Source organism: Theobroma cacao, chromosome 3 (assembly GCF_053813885.1).
Source record: "Theobroma cacao isolate CCN51 chromosome 3, ASM5381388v1, whole genome shotgun sequence".
NCBI classification, from domain to species: domain Eukaryota; kingdom Viridiplantae; phylum Streptophyta; class Magnoliopsida; order Malvales; family Malvaceae; genus Theobroma; species Theobroma cacao.
The window spans coordinates 12,324,754-12,352,367 of NC_142641.1; the positions used below are offsets into that span (position 1 = coordinate 12,324,754).

At 33.6% G+C, this 27,614-nt stretch overlaps 1 protein-coding gene and 2 long non-coding RNA genes across 5 annotated transcripts; 2 read left to right on the top strand and 1 right to left on the bottom strand.

Moving 5' to 3' along the window:
* Nucleotides 1–9,125: 9,125 nt before the first annotated feature.
* On the top strand, nt 9,126–13,729 carry LOC18604468 (uncharacterized). Of its 2 annotated transcripts, none has more exons than XR_016025163.1 (3): nt 9,126–9,354; nt 12,593–12,668; nt 13,538–13,729. It is a non-coding gene; the product is annotated as an uncharacterized LOC18604468 (long non-coding RNA). The 2 variants fall into 2 exon arrangements; XR_016025162.1 differs by lacking the exon at nt 13,538–13,729 and adding an exon at nt 13,047–13,452.
* LOC148763599 (uncharacterized) lies at nt 10,492–12,189 on the top strand. Its single transcript, XR_016025164.1, has 2 exons — nt 10,492–11,767; nt 12,030–12,189. It is a non-coding gene; the product is annotated as an uncharacterized LOC148763599 (long non-coding RNA).
* A 1,386-nt stretch (nt 13,730–15,115) lies between the features above and the next one.
* Nucleotides 15,116–25,616, bottom strand: LOC18604469 (uncharacterized). Of its 2 annotated transcripts, XM_007036971.3 has the most exons (9): nt 25,349–25,616; nt 25,197–25,267; nt 23,335–24,588; nt 18,982–20,347; nt 17,866–18,145; nt 17,323–17,430; nt 16,960–17,238; nt 16,045–16,188; nt 15,116–15,889 (listed from the first exon to the last, which is right to left on the bottom strand). In XM_007036971.3, exons 3-9 carry the CDS (start codon nt 24,533–24,535, stop codon nt 15,701–15,703), a joined length of 3,567 nt encoding a protein of 1,188 aa, XP_007037033.3. In that variant the 5' UTR covers nt 24,536–24,588; nt 25,197–25,267; nt 25,349–25,616; the 3' UTR covers nt 15,116–15,700. The 2 variants fall into 2 exon arrangements, with proteins under 2 accessions (XP_007037033.3, XP_007037034.3); XM_007036972.3 differs by lacking the exon at nt 25,197–25,267.
* Nucleotides 25,617–27,614: the final 1,998 nt, after the last annotated feature.

Sequence of the window (27,614 nt, forward strand, 5' to 3'; positions counted from 1 at the left end):
CATACATGATTCAAATGGGTTCGAGTCTTAAGTGACAAATCAATATCGTAATGCAAGAAAGATACAAGGTAATATAGAGGCATGAAAGATGATTAAGGACAAAAGGATGACTCTTAGGAATTGTGGTATTGCATGAGATGCAATGATCAAGTTAAGATAAATCTTTGAGGCATCAATAGGATTATAAAGCATACACGCATAATAGATTATAATTCAATGGAGATGACATTGTGATGAATGATATATAGTATAAGGAAACTCAAACATATGGTTGGAAATTATATGAATGATATGAAGTTATATACAAGTATAATAAGAAGGTTGACATGCACTATAAGAATTATTATATTGAAACTAGGATTGGGATACGGATGAATAAAGGGGGAATGTAGTCCAAAGCATGTGAACACTTGGATTCCTATATATCAAGAGAGATGTTGACATTTGAAAATGCATGTATATATGTATATATGAAATTGATAATTTTACTAACTAAAGTGAAGAATGGTTCTCAGTAATTGGGAGATTTTGAAATAATACTAGAGGAGGTCAGTGAGCTAAAGTGTTAACGGACATGCGATTAACGATTAAAGTTATGAGTGACTTTGAAGGTAAACCTTGGATTGTTTAAGTTCTTAATGGAACTCTATTAAAGGAAGGGTATGGACTAGTATAAGATGGATGAATCAAGGTTGAGAAATTTGGTATGGAGAAAATTAATAAAATGATGAATAGGTATACATAAGTAAGTATGATATGTGATCGAAATCGGTATAATTGAGATGAAGTTATGGTTCAAATCTAATAATGGTGATAAAGGCATGCTTAGTGTCTCGATATAAGAGATCATGGTTGTAAAAAGTATTACTAATTCAGTTCCAAAGGATAATAATTGCCATAAATAAAGCATTTAATTGAACTGAAGGTGAACAAGGTAAATAAATTGAATGTCCCCATAGAAGGAACAAGGACTAGGATCATACAAGGAGATTGATAACGCAACGTCGACAGGAATTCGAGGACGAATTCTATTTAAGTGGGGGAGATTGAAATACCCCATACTTTGATATGGTGATAAATAAAGTTGATCGAATGCAAATTGAGGTCAATTAAAATGTTTAGAAGTGATAAAAGACGAAAGGAGTAGTTTAGGATAAAATATTTCGCAAGTGAGAAAATAATAATAAAATAATAATAATTTTATCAGAGGAGAATTTGTGAGATAAAAGGCGATTTGGAAATCAAGTGAGGCATAATAAGGTATTTTGGGTACCAAGGAGACAAGATAAAATTTTTACAATAAAATAATATTTTATTAATAAAATAATATTAAAATATTAATATTTAGCCGAATGTCGAAGTCAATCAAGAAGAAGAATCATATGGTTGATCCAAGTGGGGGAGAAGATGACAAGCCTGACTCTATAAAAATATTTATCATGACATACATGTGATGGATAGCATGTTTGCATGCTAGGAGAGTCCCGAAAAATTTATAAAAGTCGGTATTGTACCTAAAGGTACAATAAAGTTGATTTAGGCCTCGAACTAGATCAAATAGAGAATTTATGATGAAATTAAGAATTTTAAAGTCCCAGAATGGTTTAATATGATGATTCGGAGTTCGAGGATCAATTTGGAGTCAAACCGAAATTTTCGCTATCTAGGGGCAAAATGGTCATTTGCCACTTGGGGACAAAATGAGAATTTTAGAAAAGAATTTTTTGGCCTCATTTGACTTATTGGAGTATAATTTGACTTATTTGAGTAAGATTTGAGGTTTAGAAGTGAAAAAGTTTAATTTCGGTATAATTTGGAGTAAAAGGGTAAAATGGTAATTTTGCCACTCCAAGGGCAAAATTGTAATTTTCCACCACCAGGACATTTTTCCAGCACATGGTCTTCCTTTATCCTCATTTTGACCATTGACTAATTGTGTGGTGGAGATAAAAAGGATTAAAATTTTTAAAGTTTTAAAAACAGGCCAATGACATGATGCCACATGTCATGCCTTTATTAATTTATTATTTTCCTTTTTAAAAGGCACAAAAATCAGCTCATCTTCCACCCCATGGCCGGCCAAACCAGCAAGAAGAGAGAGAAAACAAAAACAAAACCCTAGAGAGAGAAAATCAAAGAAAAAGTGTGAATTTTCAAGGAAATTAAGTGAAAAAGGTGAGATTTTTCTATTAAGCTTGAGTTTTCTTATTCCCAAGCATTTCTCTTTATTTTCCATGATTAAATTACATGTTTTCATGATGAATTCAATTCTGAAAAAATGGGTTAGGAGAGAGAAAGTTGTTAGATTAATTTGATTTTAAGTTATGTTAGTGTTTTAAGTTAGTTTAGCATATTTAGAAACAAAACAACAAGAAAAGAATTTATTTTCTCCCACAATCATTAATGGCCGAATTTATCATGTGTTGAGTGAGGATAAATTTGATTTTCATTTTAGGAGAATTGGTTAAGAAATGATGAATTATGAGCCTAGAAAAATAATGGAAATTTTCAAAGCAAAAATACGATTTTTACCCACTAGGGGTATTTTCGTAATTTGCTATCGAGACTGATAAATTGAATCTCATTCACAGTCATGGAGGTAATTTAGTTATAATTGGAGTGTAAAAAGTGAGAAGAATTGATTTGGAGTTAAATTGGAGATAATAGGCCGAATTAGGTCAACACCGCATTTAAGCGGTAGTCGGATATATACTGAGCCTGAATTGATTTTATAATGGTCAACCATTGATGTGATGAATTATGTATATTAGATTGTGGATAGGTGGTGAGCAAAGTACACTGGTAAAAGTAAAGAAATTGTGCTTGGAGATTAGGATTAGGAGTACATCGACTCCTAGAACTGTGAGTGAACTTATTATCGTCTTAATTATCTAGAGTAGTTTTATACAACTGTGTGATTTCATGAAAAATGGGTTTAAATGGTAAATTGTTATGTTTTAAGAGAAATTGTAATTTTATAAAATGATTTTATAAATTTTCTGGAAAATCGAATATTAGTTTTGAAAATAGAGTAATTGGAGACTGCTAGTTTATGTTGCAAATTTATGGTTTTGAATTGAATGGCTTATGATAATAAATGAGCATGAATGGCTAAATTGATTTTGGTGTTAGAATTATTTATACTGTGTATTCAGCCTTGAGAGACTAGGTTGCGATAAATTGTCATGTCATGCTAGAATGAATTTTTTTGATTGGTGGATTATATATTAATTATTTACTGCAGAGGGGGTTCCGTGGACCAGCCTATTAGAGGGGCACGGTAAACTCCATTATATTATTACCTCGAACGGAGAGGCGCGTAGGGTATCTCCTTGGGTAAAGCTTAGGGTTCACTTCACGCCAAACCACCACGTGAAGGGGAACTCAGCCAACGCCAAGGAACGGCTGTATTTTTCTTAAACTAAAAATATATTTTAAGTGTATACAAAAATTTTAACAGCCTTGGCGGACTCGATTGGATGCCCTGCGCAAGGTGTCACCGAGTATGAGTTTTGGCATGAGCCAAAGTTTTAAGAAATTCATAAGCCAAGTTGATTACTCGATTTTTATGGATTGATTTTATTTAGTTGAAATGAGTTGAAAGGTAATGAAATTACAGTATGATGATTTATTTTAATTATCTCCATTTACTCGACTTTAGATAGTTTAGATGGTATCTATTTAGTCACTGGGATTTTATAATCTCACCACCCTCATTTCCTCACATTTCAGGCTAGGGGAATTCCATAGTTAGTTGACTTTGACAAGGACCTTCATTTGGACTCGAATCGGTAAAAGCTGTAGGTTTCCAGCTTCCGATGCATTTTGGATAGATGTGGGCCCACGTGTCACTGTAAAAGAAATTTTATGCTTTGGTTATTTACTTTATAGTATATATGAATATAATTATCTTTTACGCTATAAGAATTATGTACCGATAGTTTTATGAAAATTATTTTACAAGAAAATAGTTTATTTTATTGAATATTTTTATTATATTCAAATGGTTAAATTTTCACTTCAAATAAACGTTTTAGATACTTAATTTTTTTTAAATCATTAAATATATATTTTCAGCTTACCTACTACATTTTTAGCAAGTTTCGAGGTTTTCGACAAAAATGATGAAAATGCCCCTGTGAGCAAAAAAAAATGTTATGTTATGATTTGGAAATGATTTGTAATCCTTCGTATTTTGATTATTTGATAACTATTGCTCATCGGGGAAGTGCGAAAGCTGATACGAGAGCCTTGCGAGGTTTCGATCGACATTCAGGGTGAAGAATGTTTGTCGAGGCTTCGCGGCGATTGTCACGGGCTCGATGGGGAGTTCCGGGTCGTGACACCCTCCTTGGCTGAATTTAGTGGGGGATATATTGATGATAAATTTTGTTATATTTCATATTATTTATTTCATATTTGATGATTTATGGTGTCAGATATCGACAATGGTTATCAAAAAGTATAGTGCCTTTAGTAAACTACTTGAACGACAACGAGAAAATCATGGTAAATGGACTTGAATTTGATTTCTAATGATATATACGGACTTATTGGACTGTGTTGACACTGATTAGCACGTTAGTTTGGAATCGGAATGAGTTTCGGATGTGACATTTAAGTCACAATCAAGTTCATTGAGGTACTTTGGGTGTGTTTGGAGTACCGAAAGTGCAATGAATCTATTTGGAGTTGAATCGGATGTTTTGGCTAATTAAACAATGTATAGTGCGAGTTAGGTCAAATACCATTTCAGTCCAATAACAATTGAACCTACGTAGAACACCATCTTTAAGTGATTATTCGAATATTTCTCGTTCAATTTCATGCATTCATATAGAGCCTGGAATAGTTTTATAACAGTTTGGCACAAATGTATTGAATTACTTGTTGTGTATTAGATATAAGTGGTGAGCCCTCTGGTAAGGGAAAGGATATCGTACCCGAGGACCAAGAGTAAGAGTAATTCTGTTATTGTGAGTAATCAGACTATCATCTTAACTATCTAAAGTAGTTTAGACTCGTTTTTATGATTTTAAAGAATAATGAACTTAAATTGTAAACTATTATGTTTTATAACTAAAATGTTGGTTAAATGAAATGAGATTCATAATTTGGTTTGATATTGAATCCTGGTTTTGGAAATTGAGTAAGTGGAGACTATATACTTGTGTTATATATATGTTTTGACTATTGTTAGTTATGCCGACCCTGCTTGGTAATAAATGTATCGGCATAACAGGATTTGTAATTGACATATGGTTTGAATTGATGGCTTATGACAATGTGATGGCATGAATGGCTGGATTTGTGTTTGTGTGGAATATATGAACTGTTTTGTTTTACCTTGACAAGCTGGGTAATATCATATTAGTCATGTCATTCTGCCGAAATTTTTATTAATTTGGTGGGGTAATTGATTAGCTTAATACAGTGGGCGGGTTTCCGTGGACCGGCGTATTAAAAGGGCACGGCAAACCCCATCATATTTTACCTTAGTATGAGAGGCAGAGAGGGTATCTCCTAAGGTAGTTTACAGTTCACTTCACGCCGAACCACCACGTGAGGGTAAAACTCAGCCAACGCTAAGGAACCGATGTGTTTTAAACGTAAAAACATGTTTTATGTGTATATGTATTTTAACAGCCTTGGCGGACTCGGTTGGATGCCTTGCACAAGGTGTCACCGAGTATAAGTTTTGGCACGAGCCAAGTTTTTAAAAGAGTCATAAGCCTTGTTGATTTTTTTTTATGAAATGTAACTGTTTTTTATGGGTTGAAATGAGTTTTAATGTTATGAATCATATTATGATGAGATGTTTTAAATTGTCTCCATTTACTCGGCTTTAGATGTTATAGATGATCTTTGCTTACTCACTGAGTTCATAAAAACTCACCACCCTTCTTTCACCCATTTCAGGCTCAAGGCAGTCTGTAGACCGTCGATTTTGTCGAGGGTTTGCTTTTGGATTCGCACCCTTAGAAATCGTGGGTTTATAGTCGTGTTTATTTTTGTTATTTTATGGCTCACATGTCATTATAGAATATTTTTGTATACCTTGGCGCAATGTGCTATTATATATACGAATTTATTTTGTTATTACTTTTCATTAACTGTTTATGTAGAATTTTATAAATATTGTTTTATATGAAAATGAAATATTTTATTCAATATTTTTATTTAGTTTAATTAGCTATAATTTCACTTTAAATGGATTATTTAAATACCTAAATTTATTTTTAGATATGAAATGTATATTTTTCATTTATATATTATATTTTTAGTAGGTTTCGAAATTTTTGGGTAAAATGACCAAAATACCCATGTGCAGTAGAAATTACTTTTTGATTGTCTTTGATTTGAAAATAGTCTATATTCCTTTAAAATATGATATTTAGTAACTGCTCCTCACAAGGGAGGCGGAGAATTGATGCTAGAGCCTTGCGAGGTTTCGGTTGACATTTCGAGTAAGGTATGTCTATCAAGACATCGCGACAGTTGTCACGAGCTCGAAGAGTGTACTGGGTCGTGACAATTCATCATCCATTGAGCTCTCTTGCACATAAAAAACTTCAATAACAATAGGACTAAATTAGTAATGGTTCAAATTGGGGTTTTAACATGAAATTAAATTAAAATCACTTGAACTAAAATAATTAAACATGCATGAAACTTATTAATGAAATGCATGAAAATTACCTAAATGCAACTTAAAAACACAAGGGCTTAGCTCTTTTTATGTCCAAAGTAGTGCAAGATAACTCTATATAATAGAGTTATCACAAAAGAGTCACTTATGCATGATTGTTGATTGAATGATGTAAAAAGGCTTACTAGGGTCTAGTGGACTTACCCATATAGGTCCTAATGTCGATCACATTCCCTTAAAAAAATAGGATGTGACAGGAGTTTGGTCTATCTCACAATGACTTGACCTGATATTGCTTATGTTGTTCATTTAGTTAGCCAATGTATGGCTACTCCTTAGTCATGTTATTTTCTTAGTTGTTTTGCGGATTTTGCACAATATCAAAAGCACACTCTTTCATGGACTTCACTTCTTTGTACACTCTTCTCTAATTTTAACTGGGTATTTTAATGTTGACTAGGTAGGTAATCCTACAAATTGTCAAGCCCAGCTCTATAATATACTTGCCATGTCATTCATGTACTTGATAGCATGTCTACTTACTGGGATGCCTCGGAGAATCGTTAAAAGTCAGTATTGTACATAGTGGTACAATTAAGTTGATTAAAACCTCGAACTAGTTTGAATAGAGATTTTAAGATGTATTTGAGTATTATTGAACCTTAGACTGTCTTAATATGGTGATTCGGAGTTCGAGGATTAATTTGGAGTCAAATTAGGAATTTTCATAACGTAGGGGCAAAATGATCATTTTGCCACTCGAGGGCAAAATGGGAATGTTGGACGAAATTTTTGACCAAGTTTGACTAATTGGAGTATGATTTGAATTTGAGAAATAAAAAATTTTAATTTTGACATTGTTCGGAACATAAGGGCAAAACAGTCATTTTACGTGTTCACGAGGACGTAATTGAAATTTTTGGAATTTTACACCACCATAACACTTGTCAAGCCCATGAATTTCACCTATTATTATTTTATACTTTGGATAATTAAGAGATTACATGTGGTGGTGAGAAAATGCTTAATTGTTAAGTTTTAAACATGGACCAATCACATGGTGACACATGTCAAGCTTTAATATTTTTATAATTTCCTTTATAAACTCTCCTATTTCACTCTTCATGGTCGGCCAAAGCAAAGAACAAAGAGAAAATAATAGAAACAAACCCTAGAGAGGAGAATTCAAGAGAAATTTTTTGAATTTCAAAGAACAAAGCAATCAAAGGTAAGATTTTTCAATTTTAGCTTAAGTTCTACCTTTCCCATGCTTTCTTTTTCATTTTCTATGGATGAAACACAAGTTTCCATGAGGGAATACTTGCTGGCCGAACATAGGGATAGAGGTTTTGATGATGGATTTTGCTAGATTTCATGATATCTTAGTGTTTTTAGTTGTTTGATGATGTTTGGCATGAAAAACAAGCAAGAAAATCACGTGCCCTTCAACAACTCTCTTTGGCCGAATGTTATAGGTGACATGTTAATGATGGATTTTGTTGTATTTCATGTTATTTAGCTCATAATTTGTAATACCCCGCACCCTTGTTGGACACAAATAAGACCTTATTGATAAAACAAATGATCATTTGATGTGAATTGGCATGCTAAAGAGCAACAAAGGATGAAAAGAACGTTCAAGAACAAAATACTTCGCGCGTGCAAAAACAATAATTAAATAATAATATTTTCGTTGGAGAGGAATTAGTAAGCTAAAGGATGATTCAGAAGTAAACCGAGATGTAATGATGTGTTTCGGGACTAAAAAAGGTAAGTGAAAACTTTTGAAATAAAATATTATTTTATTCAATAAAATAATATTAAAATATTAATATTTTTTATGTTGTCAGAATTAGTCATGAAAAATGGAATATGACTAATTTAAGTGGAGGAGAAGAAGTAAAGAAGAATTTTGAAGGAAAACGACGATAATTGTGTCAGTGTGATTTTATTAAATCGAGCTAACGCGGATAAGTAAATATTTAAATATTATAGTGACACGGTGTTGAAATGCGATCTCGATATTTTGATTATACAGGTGTAAGAAAAGAAAGATAGAAGAAAATTAGAATTTTTACACATGTCGAAAGAATTAATTTTAAAATATGAAAATTTGAGCGAGGTGTGTTAAATAAAATGAAGTTAAGGCATAATATGTAAATTTTATTGTTTTGAAAAAATAAAAATAAAATGAAAATAAAATGGATGATAAAATAATGAAGAAAATATGTTGAAAAGTCAAACAATATTTTTATATGTACATGAGTGGCCACATGAGTCAAGAATGGAATAAGGACAAAAACAAAAGAAGAATGGAGGTGGTGGATGGGAATGAAGAAAAGTCAAAGTCATTTGGAATAATAGTAAATTTGGAACCAAGTGGAGTGAATGGCCGGCCATACAAAAAATCAAAGGAACAAAGACACAAAGAAACAAAGAAAACAAAAGAGAATAATGTAGAAATGATGGTGGGGTCGGCCATGTGAGATGAAAGACAAGAGAAGTTGGTTATGAAGAGGAAAGAAAGGACCCAAAAGCTGAGCAAAAGAAAGGAAAGGAAAAAGGAAAGAAAGACCATGGGAGAGGAAAAGAAAAGGAACAAAAAATTCTACTCTTTTCTTGGCACAGTTTTGCTGCACTTTGAGGAAGGAAAAGAGAGCTTTTTGCTGCAATTTTTGGAGGAAGAAAAAGCTAAAAATTTTGAGGTAAGAAAGCTTTTTTTTTTTAGGTTAATTGCTAGAATTTTGAGGTTTTTATGGCTGATTTTGGCTGCTGAAAAATTAGAGCTATTTGTAGCCAATTTATGCAGAAAAATTGGAACTGTTTGCTGCCAATTTGTGTAGAAAAATTGGAGCTGTTTGCTGGTAGTTTGTGTAGAAAAATTGGACAGCTTTGTGCTACCAAAATTGAGAAGTTTTGTTGCTGAAAATTGAGCTGGAAATCTACTGATTTTAAAGCAAAAAATGGCAGCAAAAAGGGTGAGAAAATGAGGCTTTTGGTGACCAGTTTTGAGCGAAAAGGAAGAGAGGAAGCCACAGTGGTGAAGAGAGGAAGACATGCTGGTGAAGGGAGTGACGGTGGAAGAGAGAAAAAGAAAGAAAAAGAAAAGAAAAGAAAAGAAGTAGAAAATAAAAAATGGGCATGGCCCAAATAGAAAATAAATGGGCATGACCCAATAGAAAATATGTGGGCATGGCTCAATAGGAAATAAAAATAAATGGGCTTGGCCTTAAATAGGAAAAATAGAGAAGCCCATGGAAAGGGCCCAAATGTCATAAAGAAATGAAAAAGGCCCAAATGCTAAGTTAATGTATATTTTAAGATTTATGAGTAGTTTAATATTGTGCATATTTTGGATGAAAAATATGCAAGTTGCTTAAGGAATTTTTAATTAAGTTGCTACCCATACAAATGTGTGATTAAGTATACTGAGTTTAAATTGTTTCTAGGAAAGTTTGTCGTGGAGGCGTGCCGAACGATGTTTGTGACCAACAAATAGGAATAATTATATATGCGTACGAATCAATAGTGAAGTAATATCCCACTATTATGAGGAGAGTAGGGGTTGTCAATTTTAAAAATTTCGTATATATATACATGTACATATATTTTACGTGAAGTGCAAAATTCATGAAAAGCATGTGTTGATAGAATTTTAAGGAATTGTGGGTGTAAGTTATTTTTAGAAATCATTTGAAATATATATATATATATATATATATATATATATATATGTATATATATATATATATGTATATATATATATATATGTATTAGACGTAAAGTGTTTTAAACCGGGAAACAAGCTTTTCGAAAAGATTTACATCAAAGACAATTGTGCCTTATTGTTTGTGTGGTGTGCATTCATGAAATTTATTACATATTCACCATGCTATTTTGATACAAAATATCATGCAAATATTTACAATGAACATTTTACGAAAAGAGAGTTTTAACGTGATGTGGGGACCGATATTTTAAGAAAGATTTAAAATATCCCCTTGAAGATCAAATTTGAATTATTGTAAAAGATGATTTCATTTTAACCAAGAAATTCAAGAGTAATTGGAGATTGCTACTTGTTGTGTTATAAATTGTATTTTGAATCAAATGGCTTATGATAATTTTTGCATGAATGGCTGAATTGGTATTTGTGTTGAAATATATGAACTGTGTATTTAGCCTTGAGAGGCTGGATTGTGAGATAATTGTCATGTCATGCTATTACAAATTTTATTGTATGGTGGGTTTAGCTTGCTGCAGTTGGCGGGTTCTGTGGACCAGCCTATTAAAAGGGCACGAAATCTGGTTATATTCTTACCTCGGTTGGAGAGGCGTGTAGGGTAACTCCCGAGGTACAACTTTAGAGTTCACTTCACGTCAAACCACCACGTGATGGTGAACTCAGCCAACGCCAAGGAACGGCTATATTTTCAAAATGAAAATATGATTTATGCATACATAAATTTTTAACAGCCTTGGTGAATTCGGTTGGGATAGCCCTAGGCCAAGGTATCCCTGGCAACCGAGTATGAGAATGATTTTGGCACAAGCCAAGTTTTTAAGAAAGTCATAAGCCATGTTGTTTATTTTTGACAAAAATGTAATGGTTTTATATGAGTTGAAATAAGTTTTAATATTATGAATTGTATTTCTCCGCATGGTGAAAATGGAATTAAATGGTTTCTCGCAACTCCCCTATTTGTTTATCTGTGAAATGAATCTATAATTCCTCACATATGGGGAGAGTTATGATTTGTGCATGATTTTAAATATTATTTGGTTTCGCGAGAGCTTGCTAAATTTTATTGATTTGATTCAAAAATGATTATTAATATACTTTGACGTGAAAAATTTTATTACCTCGATTATTTATACTTTATAAGAAATTCTCGATTTTTATATAAGGCACAAACCCTCGTTTGAAACGAATTGCTTTTATAATCTTGCAATTTTATATTCAACTGATCTATCATTTGCTTGTTTCCCATCTACGCCCTACTCGCTGAGTCGATGATTATCACTGAGTCTATGAAACTCACACCCCTTTATTTTCTTTTTTACAAATAGGGATCAACCTAGCGTGTAGTCAGTGACACGTTCGGTCCACCTAAATAGGTAAAGGCATCTCTTAGCATTTTATTTCGAGTCGCTCCGCTGTTAGAGGTCAAGTCGTAGCATTTTATTTATTAAGTTGTAAATGAATTCTAAATTTTTATATAAACATTAATTTGGAGATTATAGATTTTAATGCATATACTTATGAATAAAAGGAAAAAGTTTGTATTGATTTTTATATTTATGGTTCAATTTAGTATATAAAAGTATCAATATTATATGGAGATTGAATGTAATGGATTAATGAGCAAATTCTAGACAGGCTTGTTCGAGACTTGGCGGGTCTTTTCCAGAAGTCTTGGACTCCGGCAGCGACCTGGGAGAGGTCGTTGCATAATTGATGATTTATGGTATCGGATATCGAAAACGGTTATCGAAAAGTATAGTTCCTTTAGTAAACGACTTGAACAATAATGAAAAAATCATAGTGAATGGACTTGGATTTGATTCTTAATGATATAGATGGATTTATTGGACTGTGTTAACACTGATTAGCACGTTAGTTCGGAATCGAAATGAATTTTGGTTATGATGAATTAAGTCACAATCAAGCTCATTGAGGTACTTTGGTGTATTTGGAATATTGGAAGTGTAATGAATATATTTGAAGTTGAATCGGATGTTTTGGTTAATTCAACAGTGTATAGTTCAAGTTAGGTCGAATACAAATTTAGTCCGATCATAATTGAACCCACGTAGAATACCGTCTTTAAGTGATTATTCGAACAATTCTCATTCAATTTCATGCATTCATATAGAGCCTGAAATAGTTTTATAACAGTTTGGCACAAATATATTGAATTACGTATCGTGTATTATGTATAGGTGGTGAGCCCTCTAATAAGGGTAAAGATATCGTACCTGAGGACCAAGAATAAGAGTACTCCAAACTCTAGCTATTGTGAGTAATCGGACTATCATCTTAACTATCAAAAGTAGTTTATGCTCATTTTTATGATTTTAAAGAATAATGAACTTAAATTGTAAACTATTATGTTTTAAAATTGATGTGTTGGTTAAACGAAATGAGATTTATAAATTGTTTTGCAATTCAATGATGATTTTGGAAATTGAGTAAGTGGATACTATATACTTGTGTTATTTATATATATATACGGTTTGAATTGATGGCTTATGACAATGTGATGACATGAATGGCTGGATTTGTGGTTTGTGGATTATATAAACTGTTTTGTTTTACCTTGACAGGCTGGGTAATATTATATTAGTCATGTCATGCTGTCAAAATTTTTATTGATTTGGTGGGTTATTTGATTAGCTTACTGCAGTGGGCGGGTTTTCGTGGACCAGCCTATTAGAGGGGCACGGTAAATCCCGTTATATTTTACCTTAGTACGAAAGGCGCGGAGGGTATCTCCTAAGTTTAGAGTTCACTTCACACCGAACCACCACGTGAAGATGAAACTCAACCAACGCCAAGGAATGACTATATTTTAAAAGTAAAAACATGTTTTATGGGTATATGTTGTTTTAACATCCTTGGCGGACTTAGTTGGATGCCCGGGCTAAGGTGTCCCCGAATATGAGCTCTGGCACAAGTCAAGTTTTTAAGAGAATCATAAGCCTTATTGATTATTTTGATGAAATGTAATTGTTTTATATGAATTGAAATGAGTTTTAAATGTTATGAATCATATTGTGATGGGATGATTTAACTATCTCCATTTACTTGGCTTTAGATGTTGTAGATGAACTTTGCTTACTCACTGGGTTTATAAAAACTCACCCCTTCTTTTTACCCATTTCAAGCTCAGGACAGTTTGTAGATAGCCGATTTTGTCGAGGGTTGCTTTTGGATTTGCATCCTTAGAAATCAAAGGTCTACAGACTTGTATATTTTCGGTTATTTTAGGGCCCACATGTCATTGTAGAATATTTTTGTATACTTGGTTTAGTGTGCTATGATATATATGAATTTATTTTACTCTTACGCTACAAAAATTGTTTATGCAGGATTCTATAAATATTGTTTTATAAGAAAATAGAATATTTTATTTAATATTTTTATTTAGTTTGATTAGCCATGATTTCATTTTAAATGGATGATTTAGATTACTAAAATTATTTTTAGATAAGAAATGTATATTTTTCGATCGTATGCTATATCTTCACTAGGTTTCAAAATTTTCGAATAAAAATGACCAAAATACCCATGTGGCAGAAATTACTTTTTGTTTGTTTTTTATTTAAAAATAGTTTATATTCCCTTAAAACATGATATTTAGTAACTGTTGCTCACAGGAAAGACATAAAATTGATGTAAGAGCCTTTCGAGGTTTTGGTTGACATTTCGGGTAATGAATGTCTATCGAGACATCGCAGCGGTTGTCATAAACTCAAAGAGAGTACCGGGTTGTGACACAAATCATCTTGCAACTATAGATTATTGTTTCTTTTTAAATGATTCTCTCATTTCTTGTGGGAGTAAGAAACAAACTGCAACAACCCATTCTAGCACAGAATCTGAATATCGTGCTCTTGCATATACTACTTTAGAGTTACTTTAGCTTGTCGATTGTTAGAGGATATGGGCATTACCCAAACTCCTGCCACTATCCTTCACTATGATAACAGTAGTGCTATCTAGATTGCTCACAATGATATGGTTCATGAGTGCACTAAGCATATTGAGATTTATTGTCATTTTGTGCATCATTTTATGACCCCTTCAAATCAAATTGTTGATATATTTAGCAAGACTCATTTTCGTAGTCGTTTTCAAGAGTTAGTTTCCAAGCTCAAGTTGCATGTACCAAATCACCTTTAAGTTTGAAGGGAGTATTAAGATAATTATATAAATTATTCAATTATAGTTATATAAGAGTTCTCTTCTTGTAACAGGTTTGACACATCCAATTCATTAAAATTAAACACAACTCTTTTGCTAGCAATGAAAAATTTGTTTCATCCCTACAAGCTCATCAAGTTTCAGTAATTATCCATCGATGAAGAAAACTACCATGATTGGTGAGTAATGTTTAAAACAAAAGTTCGAAGTAAATTTCACTTTTCTAGTGGTGAAAGACAAAAAATAAATCCAGTTGATTTTAATTTAGGGGTTAATGACAAGGATGAAATAACTATTTCAAGAAATGTCGCTCTCATAGAGGAAACTAGCAGGATTATGGGAAGGTTAAATCCATAAATTCAGGTTTTGAATTTTAAATTATTCAAAAATACATACTTTTTTACTGAAGATACTTCTTGCCTTTTGCTTCTGATAGCGAGAAACAAGTATCATACAGTTTGTACCAGATATTTCTGTCCATCCAATTCTCCCAATTTTGTAACAAAAATGATTAAATGAGAAACATGTTGCGATCCGAGTGAGAGAGAGATAGATGCCAACTTCATTGAAAAGCGCAACTGTTGCAAGCTGCAAAGACATGAATACCTTAAAGGCAAAAGCCCACAGATCATGCAATCAATACAAGGAATGCACTAATCAAATCACTGAGTCTGAAGCTCATTGGGCTTGCTTGCTGCATTGCTCCAGACTTGACATAGCGCAGCCATTACCAAAATTTGGTTACCAACTATTTCACAAGCTATTACTAAATAACCTAAAAGAATTATCACACATCATGTACAACAAGATTAGATTCCCCTTCCACCAAATTAAATGAAGCAATGAAGGAAACCCTAAGAATACACTGTTCCAAAATTACATCCTTCATAATGGTACATTGACATACTACTTTTGGCAAGGGGAAGAAAATATATATCACCAAACAAAACCAAGCACACCTTTGAATGCATGTTGCAGGCATGTGATGGGGAAAAACTTCCTTGGAGATCACTTCAAATGGATTAAACCAATTTCAGTCAGCAATAAATACAGCTCCTTCCCCAGTCAATAAGTGACTGCAGAATTGAAGCAAGCAACCACCACCTAGCAAATCTTCAGAGCACTCAAGCTGATATGGGTTCATATGGGTATGATAGCCATGGGTGCTTCAAAGCCTCTGCTGCAGAAGGGCGCTTCTTTGGGTTTACTTCAAGCAAATGAGCAACAAAATCAATGAAACCCTGGTCCCCCATGGGCAACCGATGCCTCAAGGATGTCTTCTTGGGTATCAGGTATTCTAGTCTGTTGGTCTCCTGAGAATATTGGTAAGTATGCACCACTTTAAATCCAAATGCATAAGCATAGAAACAGCATTCAAGTTATATAAGGAAAGAAGCTGGGATAAGGTAGCCCCTGGGGAAGAAAACTACTTTTCTCCAATAAACAAATAATGAATAAATATTTTTACCTGATTACGTTCATAAAGCATGTGATTCTTGGTAAAATACTTGTATGTATCCCGTCCTTTGGCGAGCATGTCTTGTTCAATGGGACCTATGATTCCAATTACCCTTGCAAGTAATGTTGCAGGTGAATCATTTTGGAATAGGACCTATACCCATTGTATTGAAACCAATTTGTACCAACCATTGATAAGACATGAGTTGCAATAAAATAGTGAAATTAGTAGGGGTAAAATTTTTACACCAATCTATCATGCACTTGAGGCTACAGAGAAAAATTAAATAGGTAAAGGGAGGGAAAATTTTATCCACTATCTATATAAATAAAAATAAATACAGCAAAATAATCTGTTTTTTTTAGGAACATCAACTAAAGATATTAATCTGAGTTGTCAGTAGAACAAGATAACTAACTTGTAGCTAGAGATTATATGCATAAAAGTCTAAATCTTAATACCATAACAAAAGAAAATTATTTTGTGGTCAAGTTTGAGCGAATTTATGTCATGAAACTTAAACGTATCATTGGGACAACTCAATCAACTAGTCTTCACAATATTTGAACCAGAGACTTGCTACTCGAACAAGGTTCCAGAAATTAATCTATTCAACATTTATGGATGAGGACATCACCTTAGGCAATTACAAAGAGGTCATAAAATTGTACAAGAATATTTTTTACATTCTACAAGCAGTTAGTTGAAAACCAAATCAATGTTCAGGCAAACTTCTTTTTCCATTGTAATGATTTGTTCAAATGCATGATATTTCCAAGTTTTTTGTCTACAATGCTTTTTTACGAAGCAAAAGGAAAAAGAACATTTTAAAAAAATTTCAAGTGCAAGAGAAGTGCAACATCTCATACCCATCCTTCATAAAATGTAAATAATAATTATCACCTGCAGAAGGCCAATACTTACATTGCCAGTACAGAGTTCTGCCAAGATGCAGCCAAGTGACCATACGTCTATCTTCTTATCATATGGAAGTCCTAGGATAACCTCGGGTGCACGATAGGACCTGGATTGAACATAGGAGCATAGGTGATCTGTCTCAAAACAACTGCTCCCAAGATCAATCACCTTCACCTCACATCTACTATAGCTTTTTACTAATATATTTTCTGGCTTGAGATCACAATGTATTAGGCCAAGACCATGCAAAAACTGGAGAGCCTCCAAACACTGAATGGTAATTGACTGCACAGAAGAATTTAAAACAAGATTACAAAATAGCAAGCCAGAGATTAGAAGCTCCTCTGAAGAAAACAGCTCTCCGCTAACCTGCAATCTCGGCATTGTGAAGTAAACCTCTCCACCTGATTCCCTATTAAATTTATGAAACTCATATAAGTTTGCCTTGAGAAGTTCACAGACTATTAGCAAATGCTCCTGAAAATAAAAAAGAGTCAGCTGCTACTCAATTCATATACAATTGTCATTCATGTACTGGACTCTATGATGCATTAGCCAGCAGATAAACTTCTAATTTTCACCAGCCAACAAGCATTTACACTCAACATGACAACTTGAACTTCAAAAGATAAAACCATTTGCCTCCAGAAGCCAGACATGTTCAGAACAAAGCCCCCAACAAATGCACATGTCAATAGAAACATGCAAGAACTAGGACCAGACTCCAGATTATAAAATACTGGGAACTTGCAAACATCTCACCAATGGTAAAGAATATAGAAATAAATGAAACATTAAAAAAAAGGGAAAAAAATACCCAGTATCCGTTAATAAAGCAAACATGAAAGTACTAGGACAACCAAAAGCATGAACAAGGAAAAAGAAAGACATACATCCTCTGCATTTACTTACTCGGTAGTAAAAGTAATCATACAATCGGAGAATGTGGTGCTTATCTGCTGGATCATGTTTATTAACATACTTGAGAAGCTTAATCTCATCAAGGCTTTGATCAAAAAAATCTTTGTTGTTCTTTATAATTTTCACACAGACATCCATTCCTGTGTGTAGGTCATGTGCTTGTATAGCTTTACTAAAAGCAGCTGATCCAAGATACTCAGTAACATGATAGCGCCCCGCTACAACCGAATTCAAAACAACATGGAAATTCTTGTCCTCCTCAAATCCAGTTCTGAGAAGCGAAAAGAGGACTTATGTTAGGAAATCTGTTGGCTAGAGCTTTATAGCTTGTAGCAAAGTGAAAAACATTCAGTATAAATTATACTAAAGAAATATTATCAGGCAAGTAAAATTTCCACGGCTTATAAAAAAAGTAAAAATTCCACAAGATATGCCATTGGTGGTAAAAGCAGCAGTAATTTAGCTCTCAACTTATTTCACTGTCATCAATAACAAAAAAGTAGCATCTACCTGAAATATTCAACAAGCTTTCGTTTCTTTCTTTTTCTTTTTTGTCCATTAACAGTTGCTAACCATTTAGGGATCACGTTAAAAGCCAATGGTCTTGCAAGTCAAATAATGTCTCAAAATTCAAAAACTCAAAATAGGAAAAAACAAAAAAAAAGAAACCTAGTTCCAAATGATGAATTAGGTAAAATTTAAGCTAAAAATAGAAAGAAAAAATTATGAGCTATGTTAAATACTTTGTAAAGGAAAAATTGTAAAAAATGAGAACAGATCATTTAATTAGTTAACTGAAGCTCTATGTCCCTTCTGCTGAAGATTAACCACTACAGTCCATAAAACATACTAATCTTCAAAAGCTTTTGTCAATCAGAAAACTATAAGAGGAAGCATGGCTTTTGCTCTCCAAACTCAACCAGAGTTCATATTGATACCACCAGAGAGTTCCAACAATACTTGATATCTCACAAGGAAAGCTAAAATAAAACAATGAGAATGGACAATACCATCTATGTACCAGCAAAAGGTTTGAAATTGTTAGCACCAGTGAATGAACAGAACATATGTATTACATTCAGGATTTGTTTCTAAGATAAGACATGCCTGTTTTTCCTATGCACAATCTTGAGGTTGAAGGTCTCAAATTCCTCCTCCTGCGCTTTAATTTGTCTCATTTGCTCTTGTACAGCAGCAGCCTCTTCATCCTCAAGTGATGCCCCAGGATCCTCTTCCCTCACACCACTGATTTTCTCATCCTCTTCTTTCTTGGTCTGCTCTTGTTCACCATAACCATAATTAGAGAGAGTTGAAGGACTAGAAGTTGCTGATCTTGCAGCATTGGCATTGTTTTCATCCCTAGAACTTTTGACAGTTGAAGAATCACTGCTTTTCCGTCTCCATGTAGCAAGCATATCATCAGACCCCACCAAAGCATTCAAACAGTCATCATGTTCATCGCCAGCAGAATTGCAGTTACTTGACCACAGAGACTTACTAGAGCGTGCCTGCACCAACTGCCCATCCCTTAGAGGTGGAGGAAAAGAAAATCCCCCATCTGCAATATTCTTCACCTGGGGGCAGGCGCCTTTATCATTTCCAATAACATATTTATTGGAATCATTTTTGTTGGTTTTCCTTTTATCCCTAATTGATTTATCAATATATTTCCTGTCTGTCTCTTGATGACTTTGTCTGGACCCTCCAATAGCAACATCATGATCATGAAAATATTCTAAATCCCCTTCACTACTACCTCCAACTAAACTTTCACGTACTTCACTGCCAATATCAGCGGCATCACTGTTGATTCCCACACCAATAGACCTAACTGAACCATGCTGATCATCATCAATACAAATATCATCCAGCCGAGATCTCCCATGCTCATTGAGAACTTTTCCATCCCCTAGCATGATAAGTTCATTTGTCTGTGTGACAAATCCCTGCCAAACAGGTTCAGCACGCATCAAATTAAGCTCTTCTTCATCCATTAATTGTCCATCATATTGGGCAATTAAATCATTCTCATGAGTCCTCCCATACATTTCATTTATGGACAGTCCTATAGGATCATCCGAAGCTGAAACAGGTTCAACATTCTTTGCCTGGAAATATTGTTCACCAGAGAAGTAAGAATCCTCCTCCGCAAATGATTGATCATCATCTTCATCCTTGGTTTGACCTCTTTCTTGCGGATCTGGCACACTCCCATGCCCAGTTCCCTTTTCATTGTCACTAGGATAATCAATTTCATGAGCCAGAAACCAGGCTTCATCCTCAATAGGTTGCCTCATGTATCCAACATCGTCATCATCATCATATTCATCAGAGTCCCAATACTCATTTGGGTAATCAACAGATTCACTTAATCCATCACCAACAGTAGCAAAACCTGAAACCAGATCAGATGCATCTTCTGCAATGCCCTGACTCACAGAAAGCCAACTGCCTCCACCAGTCCTTTTCCCACCTGGATGATAAACAAGATTCAAGCTTACTCAGCAGAGTTATAAGAGAAATAACCATCTTCTCTAAAAATAAATAAATAAAAAGAACATTCATGGTGATGAACTTGATCTATTTAGGGCCAGACAGAGAGCTCAGCATCCAACCATAAGTAACCAGAGAATGCTACAAGTTGAATTCTTTTTAAAACATAAATATCTAAAAAAAAGTGCAAAAGCTCAAGCATGTAACATCAACTTAGAATTTAGAGAAGAGATAACCACTTGAACCATTGCCATTACCAGCTATTGATGACAATAAATGCATTTATCATGTTTACTACTATAAAATGACCTTCCAAGACAAAAGCTTATGTTCATTATTTGTTATGCAGTAACAGATGCCTAAAACAAGCACCTGAAATGTAATTCATATAGGAAGATGAATAATATCCATTTTGAGGCCCACAGATAATATGTGAATCAACAAAGCAGGATCTGATTGGTTCAAATCATATAACTAACCAGCAAGGTATCAAGCATCAGTCTGATGGATTTGGAAAAAGTGAGGGTAGGCTTTAAGGTTTAATATTTACTTTTGACATATATTTGAAGACTATCATTGAAATTTAAAATAAGTTACCAAATAAATAACATCAACACACCTCAAGAAGCGAAAAAGGGGTAGTTAATAATTTATAGCATTGTTAAAAGGTCTCAAATAGTTTTACAATGCAAATTAGGGTGTAATCAAATCAAGCAACTCGTCAGCTACTCAGGCTTCAGCCAATGAATATTCAAAGTCAATTCATTCAATTGTCCAATTGAGCTTGAGCTTTTGATACTCAGCTCAAGTGGCCCTTGAGCCTAATCATGCTTCTGAGTTGTTTAGTACTTAATATAAATAAATAAAATATAAGATTTATTTACATAGAGCTTGAGCCTCAATCGAGTTTTGAGCTCCTTATTTGACTGGATGATACTCCAGCTAAATTCTAGCAAAGCTTAACTAGCTCAATTAATTTTTCAAGCCAAACTAGAGAGCAAAAATTTAAAGCTCAAGCCTGAAACTGTATCAGCTTGCCTTGGCTGATTACACTCCTATGAATACCACAAATTAAATATCAAGAAAATTTAGAGTTGTATCCATTTATTATTTGTTAGGCAGATTAGGACCATACATAAGTTACCAAATCCTATTTTCTTGTTTATCTGGTTGAATGTATTTCTGCTTTCTATTTTAACTACACAAGTTCTGATATTATCAAAATTGCTAATTATTGTTACATCTTGATGCAGAAGTCTGTACTTTAAGATCTAGCATTAGGCAATTGAGCTATTATTGTAGGACTAAGATCAGTAGGAGCCAATACACATTCATTGCTTCTTTAAATTAATAGTCTCCACTCTTCAGCCCTGTGGTTTCTATCCCATGTGGTCAGGCAACAAGACCTATATGTCCAGGCTCCCCCACATCTCCCATCCCCTCCCCCCAAAATTCCACCTGGTAATCAAAATAATTAAAAGGTACAAAAAAAAAATTTAAATGGATTCTTTCAACAAATCAAAAATAAGTTTAAGAAATATTCAAAAACTAAAACACTTTATCTAGGATCATGCTAAATATTTAACAACATTAGGTGGAAAACATAAGATATTAGGCGAGAGGCATAAGTGTTTATTCCATTTCCTTGACAAGTTTAGAAGTAATTTGAAACTTATAAACCACTTTGAATTGTCCCTAGCATATCTTCCCACAAATTATAATATCAATTAATTATACCTTTATGTTACCATTCAGCATAAGTTCACAGTAGCCACTACCCAGCAGGACCAGTGATTTCCTAAAACTAGAATTTACTCATCGGCTCACAATCCTAAACCTCCCATACTACAACCCCAAGTGACCAAATAATTCCATAACTCTACCCTTTCTAATGAGAAATTATGCTCTCCAAAGTTATTCTTCCCTTATTGACTGACAGCACCTAACTGCGAAAATCTTTGATGGTTGTCCAACTGATTAAAGATTCAAGTGGGAAGTTTTAAACATGAAATTTCAAAAAAGAGAAGGAAAAAGATTTACCCCACTGTCATTCACTGTATATTTTTACACTGGACACGACAAAGAGCACCTGAAATTAAATTTTAGTTTATCTCTCAAAGGGAAGAATCCTTAGTAACTTAATAAATGAAACATTTGTGCACAACTCCAAATTCAGCTCCTCTTAAACTATTTCCAAACCAAATGTCGAATTAAAACACTCCACCATGTTATTTTAACATATTTTACATATTTACAGTTTGAAGGTAAGCTGTCTTCATGCTATTTCTTTCTTTTCATTTTACTTCTCCAGTAATGCCTTGCTTCCAGATCAGGTACACCATTAAGATTTGAGATAAAAATTAGAAGAACAACAGTAATTACAAAGTGAACAAAAAGCACAGTAACTTTTCTTCCCACTTCAGTTCAGCTGAGAGGCCTCTAGAAGGGGTTTCTTCCAACTTTTTTCTCTTTTATTATTCTTTGTGTCACCTTGAACCAAGTTCAACCTCTCTTCTCAGCTTCTTAAAATGATTTTTTAAGGACTCACAAAGGTGCTTGCCAACAGAAAAATGGAAAACCTTAAAGGAGAATTCTTTATTAAATTCATGATAACAAACCATCCATTCTCTTATAGGATAGATTATAAAACACAAAATTTGCATAGCTCACGGATGAGGCTTTGCCACCAATGGATAGTTGGCATCTTTCCACATTAACAAACATTTTTACCACAACAAATGAGATATGTCAGTAAGGTTTACACAAAGTATATATATACATATAGACATACAACATACATACATGTATAATGCCAGAACATATAAGCAAATGACGTATGGAAAAGTAAAAGTAGAAAAGATAATGAAAATATGGATAAACAGCCAACTATTTGCAATCATTAATTTAAAGAAAATCAAATATCTGTGTGCACAAATTTCAAATAAACATGTTATTATGTGAACTAACCAGAAGAGTTTATTTCTTGCCCAATGGGAACATCCAGATATGACCCCATAAGGAAGGTACTGTCAGCACTAGTGAGCTTTGCGACTGGGCCATCACGTTCATATTTTTCCTCCCAATTAACATTCAAAGACTTCTCCTCAGACTTAAGTTTAACTGGTGGCAGCCTAGGAAACTCTTCCTTTGAATTATCAGATGCTAGAGAGAAGGCCAACCCACTTATACCTTTTTGCTCAGAACTCCCTTGAGACTTCCCAAAGAATAAAGCTCTTCCAACCTCATCCACCTGTTCTTTAATTGCTGCCCTAACATCAATTGCATCTGCTTTCTTCTTTCCTTCTCTCTTCTCTGAACCAGTAGCAGCATCATAACTGATTGAAACATCTCCCTTAGGGAATGGAAAAACAGTCTTGACAGAACAATCTTTCCATAACTCTGAAGATGAACTAGTGGGTTCCTCACTTCTACACCATGTGCTGTTATCAGCAAAGTTTTCCTTATAGTATGCACTGCCAGTCTTAAATTGCTGATCAAGCTCCTTAGTTTCACTGGTATGAATCTTGTCGTACTTAGATTCTACATTAGCTTTGCTAGTATTTCCAAGCCATGTTGTTTTCATTTCACCCGAATAGACAATCTCTTCTCCAGATTTAACATTTGCTTTATCAGTGTCAGGAGCATCAGCTGTACGATATCTTGACTGATCTGGCATCTCTAGCTCTGAAAAGCTAGTGCTACTAACAAATCCATCATTTTTGAACAGATCAGGACCGTTGCTGGGATTGAAGTTCCATGACTGCAATTTGAGTACAGTGTCCTCCGAACTTTTAGTGAAAGTGAAACCCTTATCACTTGTCACTTTTGCTTCATTAGGTTTACTACGCTCCCCAGTAGAAGCAGCATTTCTCCATTTGCTTTCAGAACCATTTCTGCCAGCCCCACACTCAATCTCTTTCACTATAAGTTCCTTAGAAGCTTCACCACAATTTCGAGAACCCGAGCCATGACTTTCACCCGCTGGTTTTTTCCCATTCTCTTCTTCTAGTACCTTGCCAGAATCCTTTTCTTCAAGGTTAAGTTTCTGAAGGAATCCATTCAAATCAGGGCGGTTACCGAGCTCACTCCGCAAAGCTGCCTCAGCTCTTGTGAAGCGATTTCTCCTCAGAAAGTCCAGAATCACATCTACTGAGCTTGGTTCTGTCATTATGAAGTGCTATAGATTGAGAAACAGGTACTAGAAGCAAGAATCCACCAAACCTGAAAATATCCATACAAAAGCAACAAAAAATTTATTTATTTAAAATCAAAGAGGAAGTTTAAAAAATGTCAGCTTTAAATGCTTTTTTGACAGTAAGAAATCGATTTTAGAGAAAAATAATTAACAACATTTGGAATCATTTATAGTTTCCCTGTCCTTGAAATACAAATATGTGAAAAATTGCCTAAAACTAAAAGATGGAATCACGCTTAACCAACTAGCAGGTTTATTTTTTCCAGGTGAAATTTGATTACTTCTTATTTTCCTTTCATAGTACTAATCTACTCCCCAACAAAAAAAAAATCAAGGTCAAAAACCAAATGCAATTCCATGAAAATCAAAACGGTGAATGTTAGAAAACTTGAATAAGGCACATAGTGATTGATTTCTTAACTGACATTACTTCCTTGCCCTAACTTCAATCACTAAGAAAGTATAAATCTAAAATCCCACATTTTCCATTCCTTATTGTTTCTCGGCATAGAAGAGTAAAGGCTTCTCTTTTCCTTTAAAAAATCCCCCTAATTTCAAAAACACATTCCATATGAAATTGGTACATTTTCCCAAAAATGAAAGAGAAAAAAAAAACCCTAGAGGAATTCCTAACCTCGTGAATCAAATCGAGAGAGGACAAGATCCATAGCTCCAACCAAAAACCCTAGAAATATCCCGGATAACCTTAAAAACACTGAGATTCAGAATCTTATTGATGCACCCAAAAGCCGAACAGGAGAATCGAAAGAAGAAAAAAATACTTACAGATCGAAGAAGAAGAAGAGTAGTCAGGCCAATCTCTGTTGTTGGCTTTGGATTCCATAGCCACACTCCACATGAAAAACTACAAATGCCAAAAAAAAAAAAAGAACAAAACAAACAATGGCGATTTGTCTTCTTGTCTGCGCTTTGTTTAATTTCTACTTTGCATTTTCGTTCTTCTCTCTTCAGGTTGGGTTTTTTGTTATTCTACTCTTGGTTTTCGGCCTGCAATGTCTCTTGGGCCTGGCAATGGCATATAGGAGCAATAACTTTCAAAAGAAAAAAAGCGTAATAATAATGTTATAATAATAATAATAATAATAATAATAATAAAAGTGAGGTGTGAGTTGTGACGTTGAACAGTTCTGCCTCGGGATTCGTGATGAGCGCACCCACAAAGCATCGGACGGTCCTTATTCTCCGTCAAACTTCTCTCCATTTTCCCCCTTTTTTTTTTAATAATAATCGTTCATTTTCGTTACATTAATTTTAAATTTAAAAAAAAAGTACAGAAATGGAAATCTGATGGTTTAAATTCGTATATTCTACAACTCACGAGTCTATGACTGCATGGCTTTTCGGAGCATAATAGGATTATGCCGAGAATTTTCTGACCCCAACTACTGCCTTTCATATAAGTGCAAGGCAATTAAATTATCCGATTCATGTGACTGAGTTTTCAATTGAGACAATGCTTAATTTTCCATCAACACCAAGAAAATGCAATTTAATGTGATTCATAATAGAATAATTCCTATGAGCATAGTATTTAATAGGTAAACTATTCATAATTTCACATGAATTTATTAATATTCGAAATAAATAATTTGTTTTAAATATGTAAACGACGTTAATAATATATTTGAAATGAAAATACCTATCACATCAAAAGGCCTAATCGCATGTTACAAAAAACCTTAATCACTCTTGTACTATATTCATCCATTTCTCTCCTCTCTTCAACCGTTCCCTCACACCAATCAATTAGGATTTTTCTAAATTTTCTTCCGATTTAAAGCTTCCCTTCCAATTTAAAGCTTCATCCTATAACGAAAAAGCTATAAACTAGTTTTTTGTTTTGAACCCTTTAAACCGCGACCTAAATCAAGATTACCCAAATTGTGATTTAAGGTTAGGGTTCATCAATTGTAGTTCATTGATTTTGTTGTCTTCGTAGTAAATATTATGGTTTTATGCTACTGTGTTGAGGGTTAAGGCTAGGGTTTCGATTAGGATTTGGGGATTTAGGTTGAAGGTTACTATTAAGGTTTTGATTAAAATTCGGGGATTTAGGGTGAGGGTTTAAGGTTCTATTGGTGCTTGAAGCTCATTCAAAGCTATTAGGGTGAGTATTAACGTTTAGGTTGGGATCAAGATCGGGTTCAGGTTTAGGATTTAAAATTGGAGATCTAAGATTTTGTAAGGAATTGGGGGATTTATTTATTTATTTTAGTTAAAATATGAAAAATTATTTTTTATAAGTTTTAATTTTTAAAATTTATATTTAAACAAAAATTACTAAAAAATTAAAAGTTTTCTTTTGATTTCAACATGATAAGTGTTTTTTAATTTTTAATTAATAAATTAATATGAAAAATCTATATTTTATTTAAAAATATATTATTAAGGAATATATTGAGAGTTTAAATTAAAAAATAATCATCTTTTCAATTTATCTCTTACAATCTTCAATGCTATTAAAAAATATATACCATTTTTAATTTTTTTTTATTATGTATATATTGTTTATAATTAATTTTAAAATTTTTTATCATATCTTACGATAAGATATGGTACTCGATACTAAAAAATAAAATTTCGATATACAATACATGTCTTGATTTAACAACTATGCCTATGAGAAGAGGCCTAGGCACCTTGTTGCATTATGTATTAACAAAATTTGTAACAAATTTTCTAGCATGTTATCTTCTAGATTCACATTTTTTCTTATAGAGTATTTGGATTAGAAACATTAAACATTGTAATTTAAACATGATTAAGAAATTTAGTGGAAATAATTCATACTATCCTCTTTGTATGAATAGGAAAAGGAATTGAACCGCTTGTGTGCTTCGTGATGTTTCTCTCTTTTTGTGTTAAGCGATTTTCCCATTCTTTGTTAGATTTATTTTGTCATTCATTAGTATCCCATTCATTATCAATAACAACATTCCAAATGTCTATTGTGATCTAGAAATTAGACATTGATAGAGATAATGTCACGACCCGGTACTCCCCTCGAGCCCGTGACAACCACCGCGGTGTC

Excerpts from the sequence above, each read along its gene's own strand:
- LOC18604469 (XM_007036972.3), bottom strand. The coding sequence starts at position 24,535 with ATGACAGAACCAAGCTCAGTAGATGTGATTCTGGACTTTCTGAGGAGA. Across the intron at positions 18,146-18,981 it reads ATTGTGCATAGGAAAAACAG|AACTGGATTTGAGGAGGACA; the intron begins GCATGTCTTATC and ends TTCGCTTCTCAG. Across the intron at positions 17,239-17,322 it reads TCACAATGCCGAGATTGCAG|TCAATTACCATTCAGTGTTT; the intron begins GTTAGCGGAGAG and ends TCTTCTGTGCAG.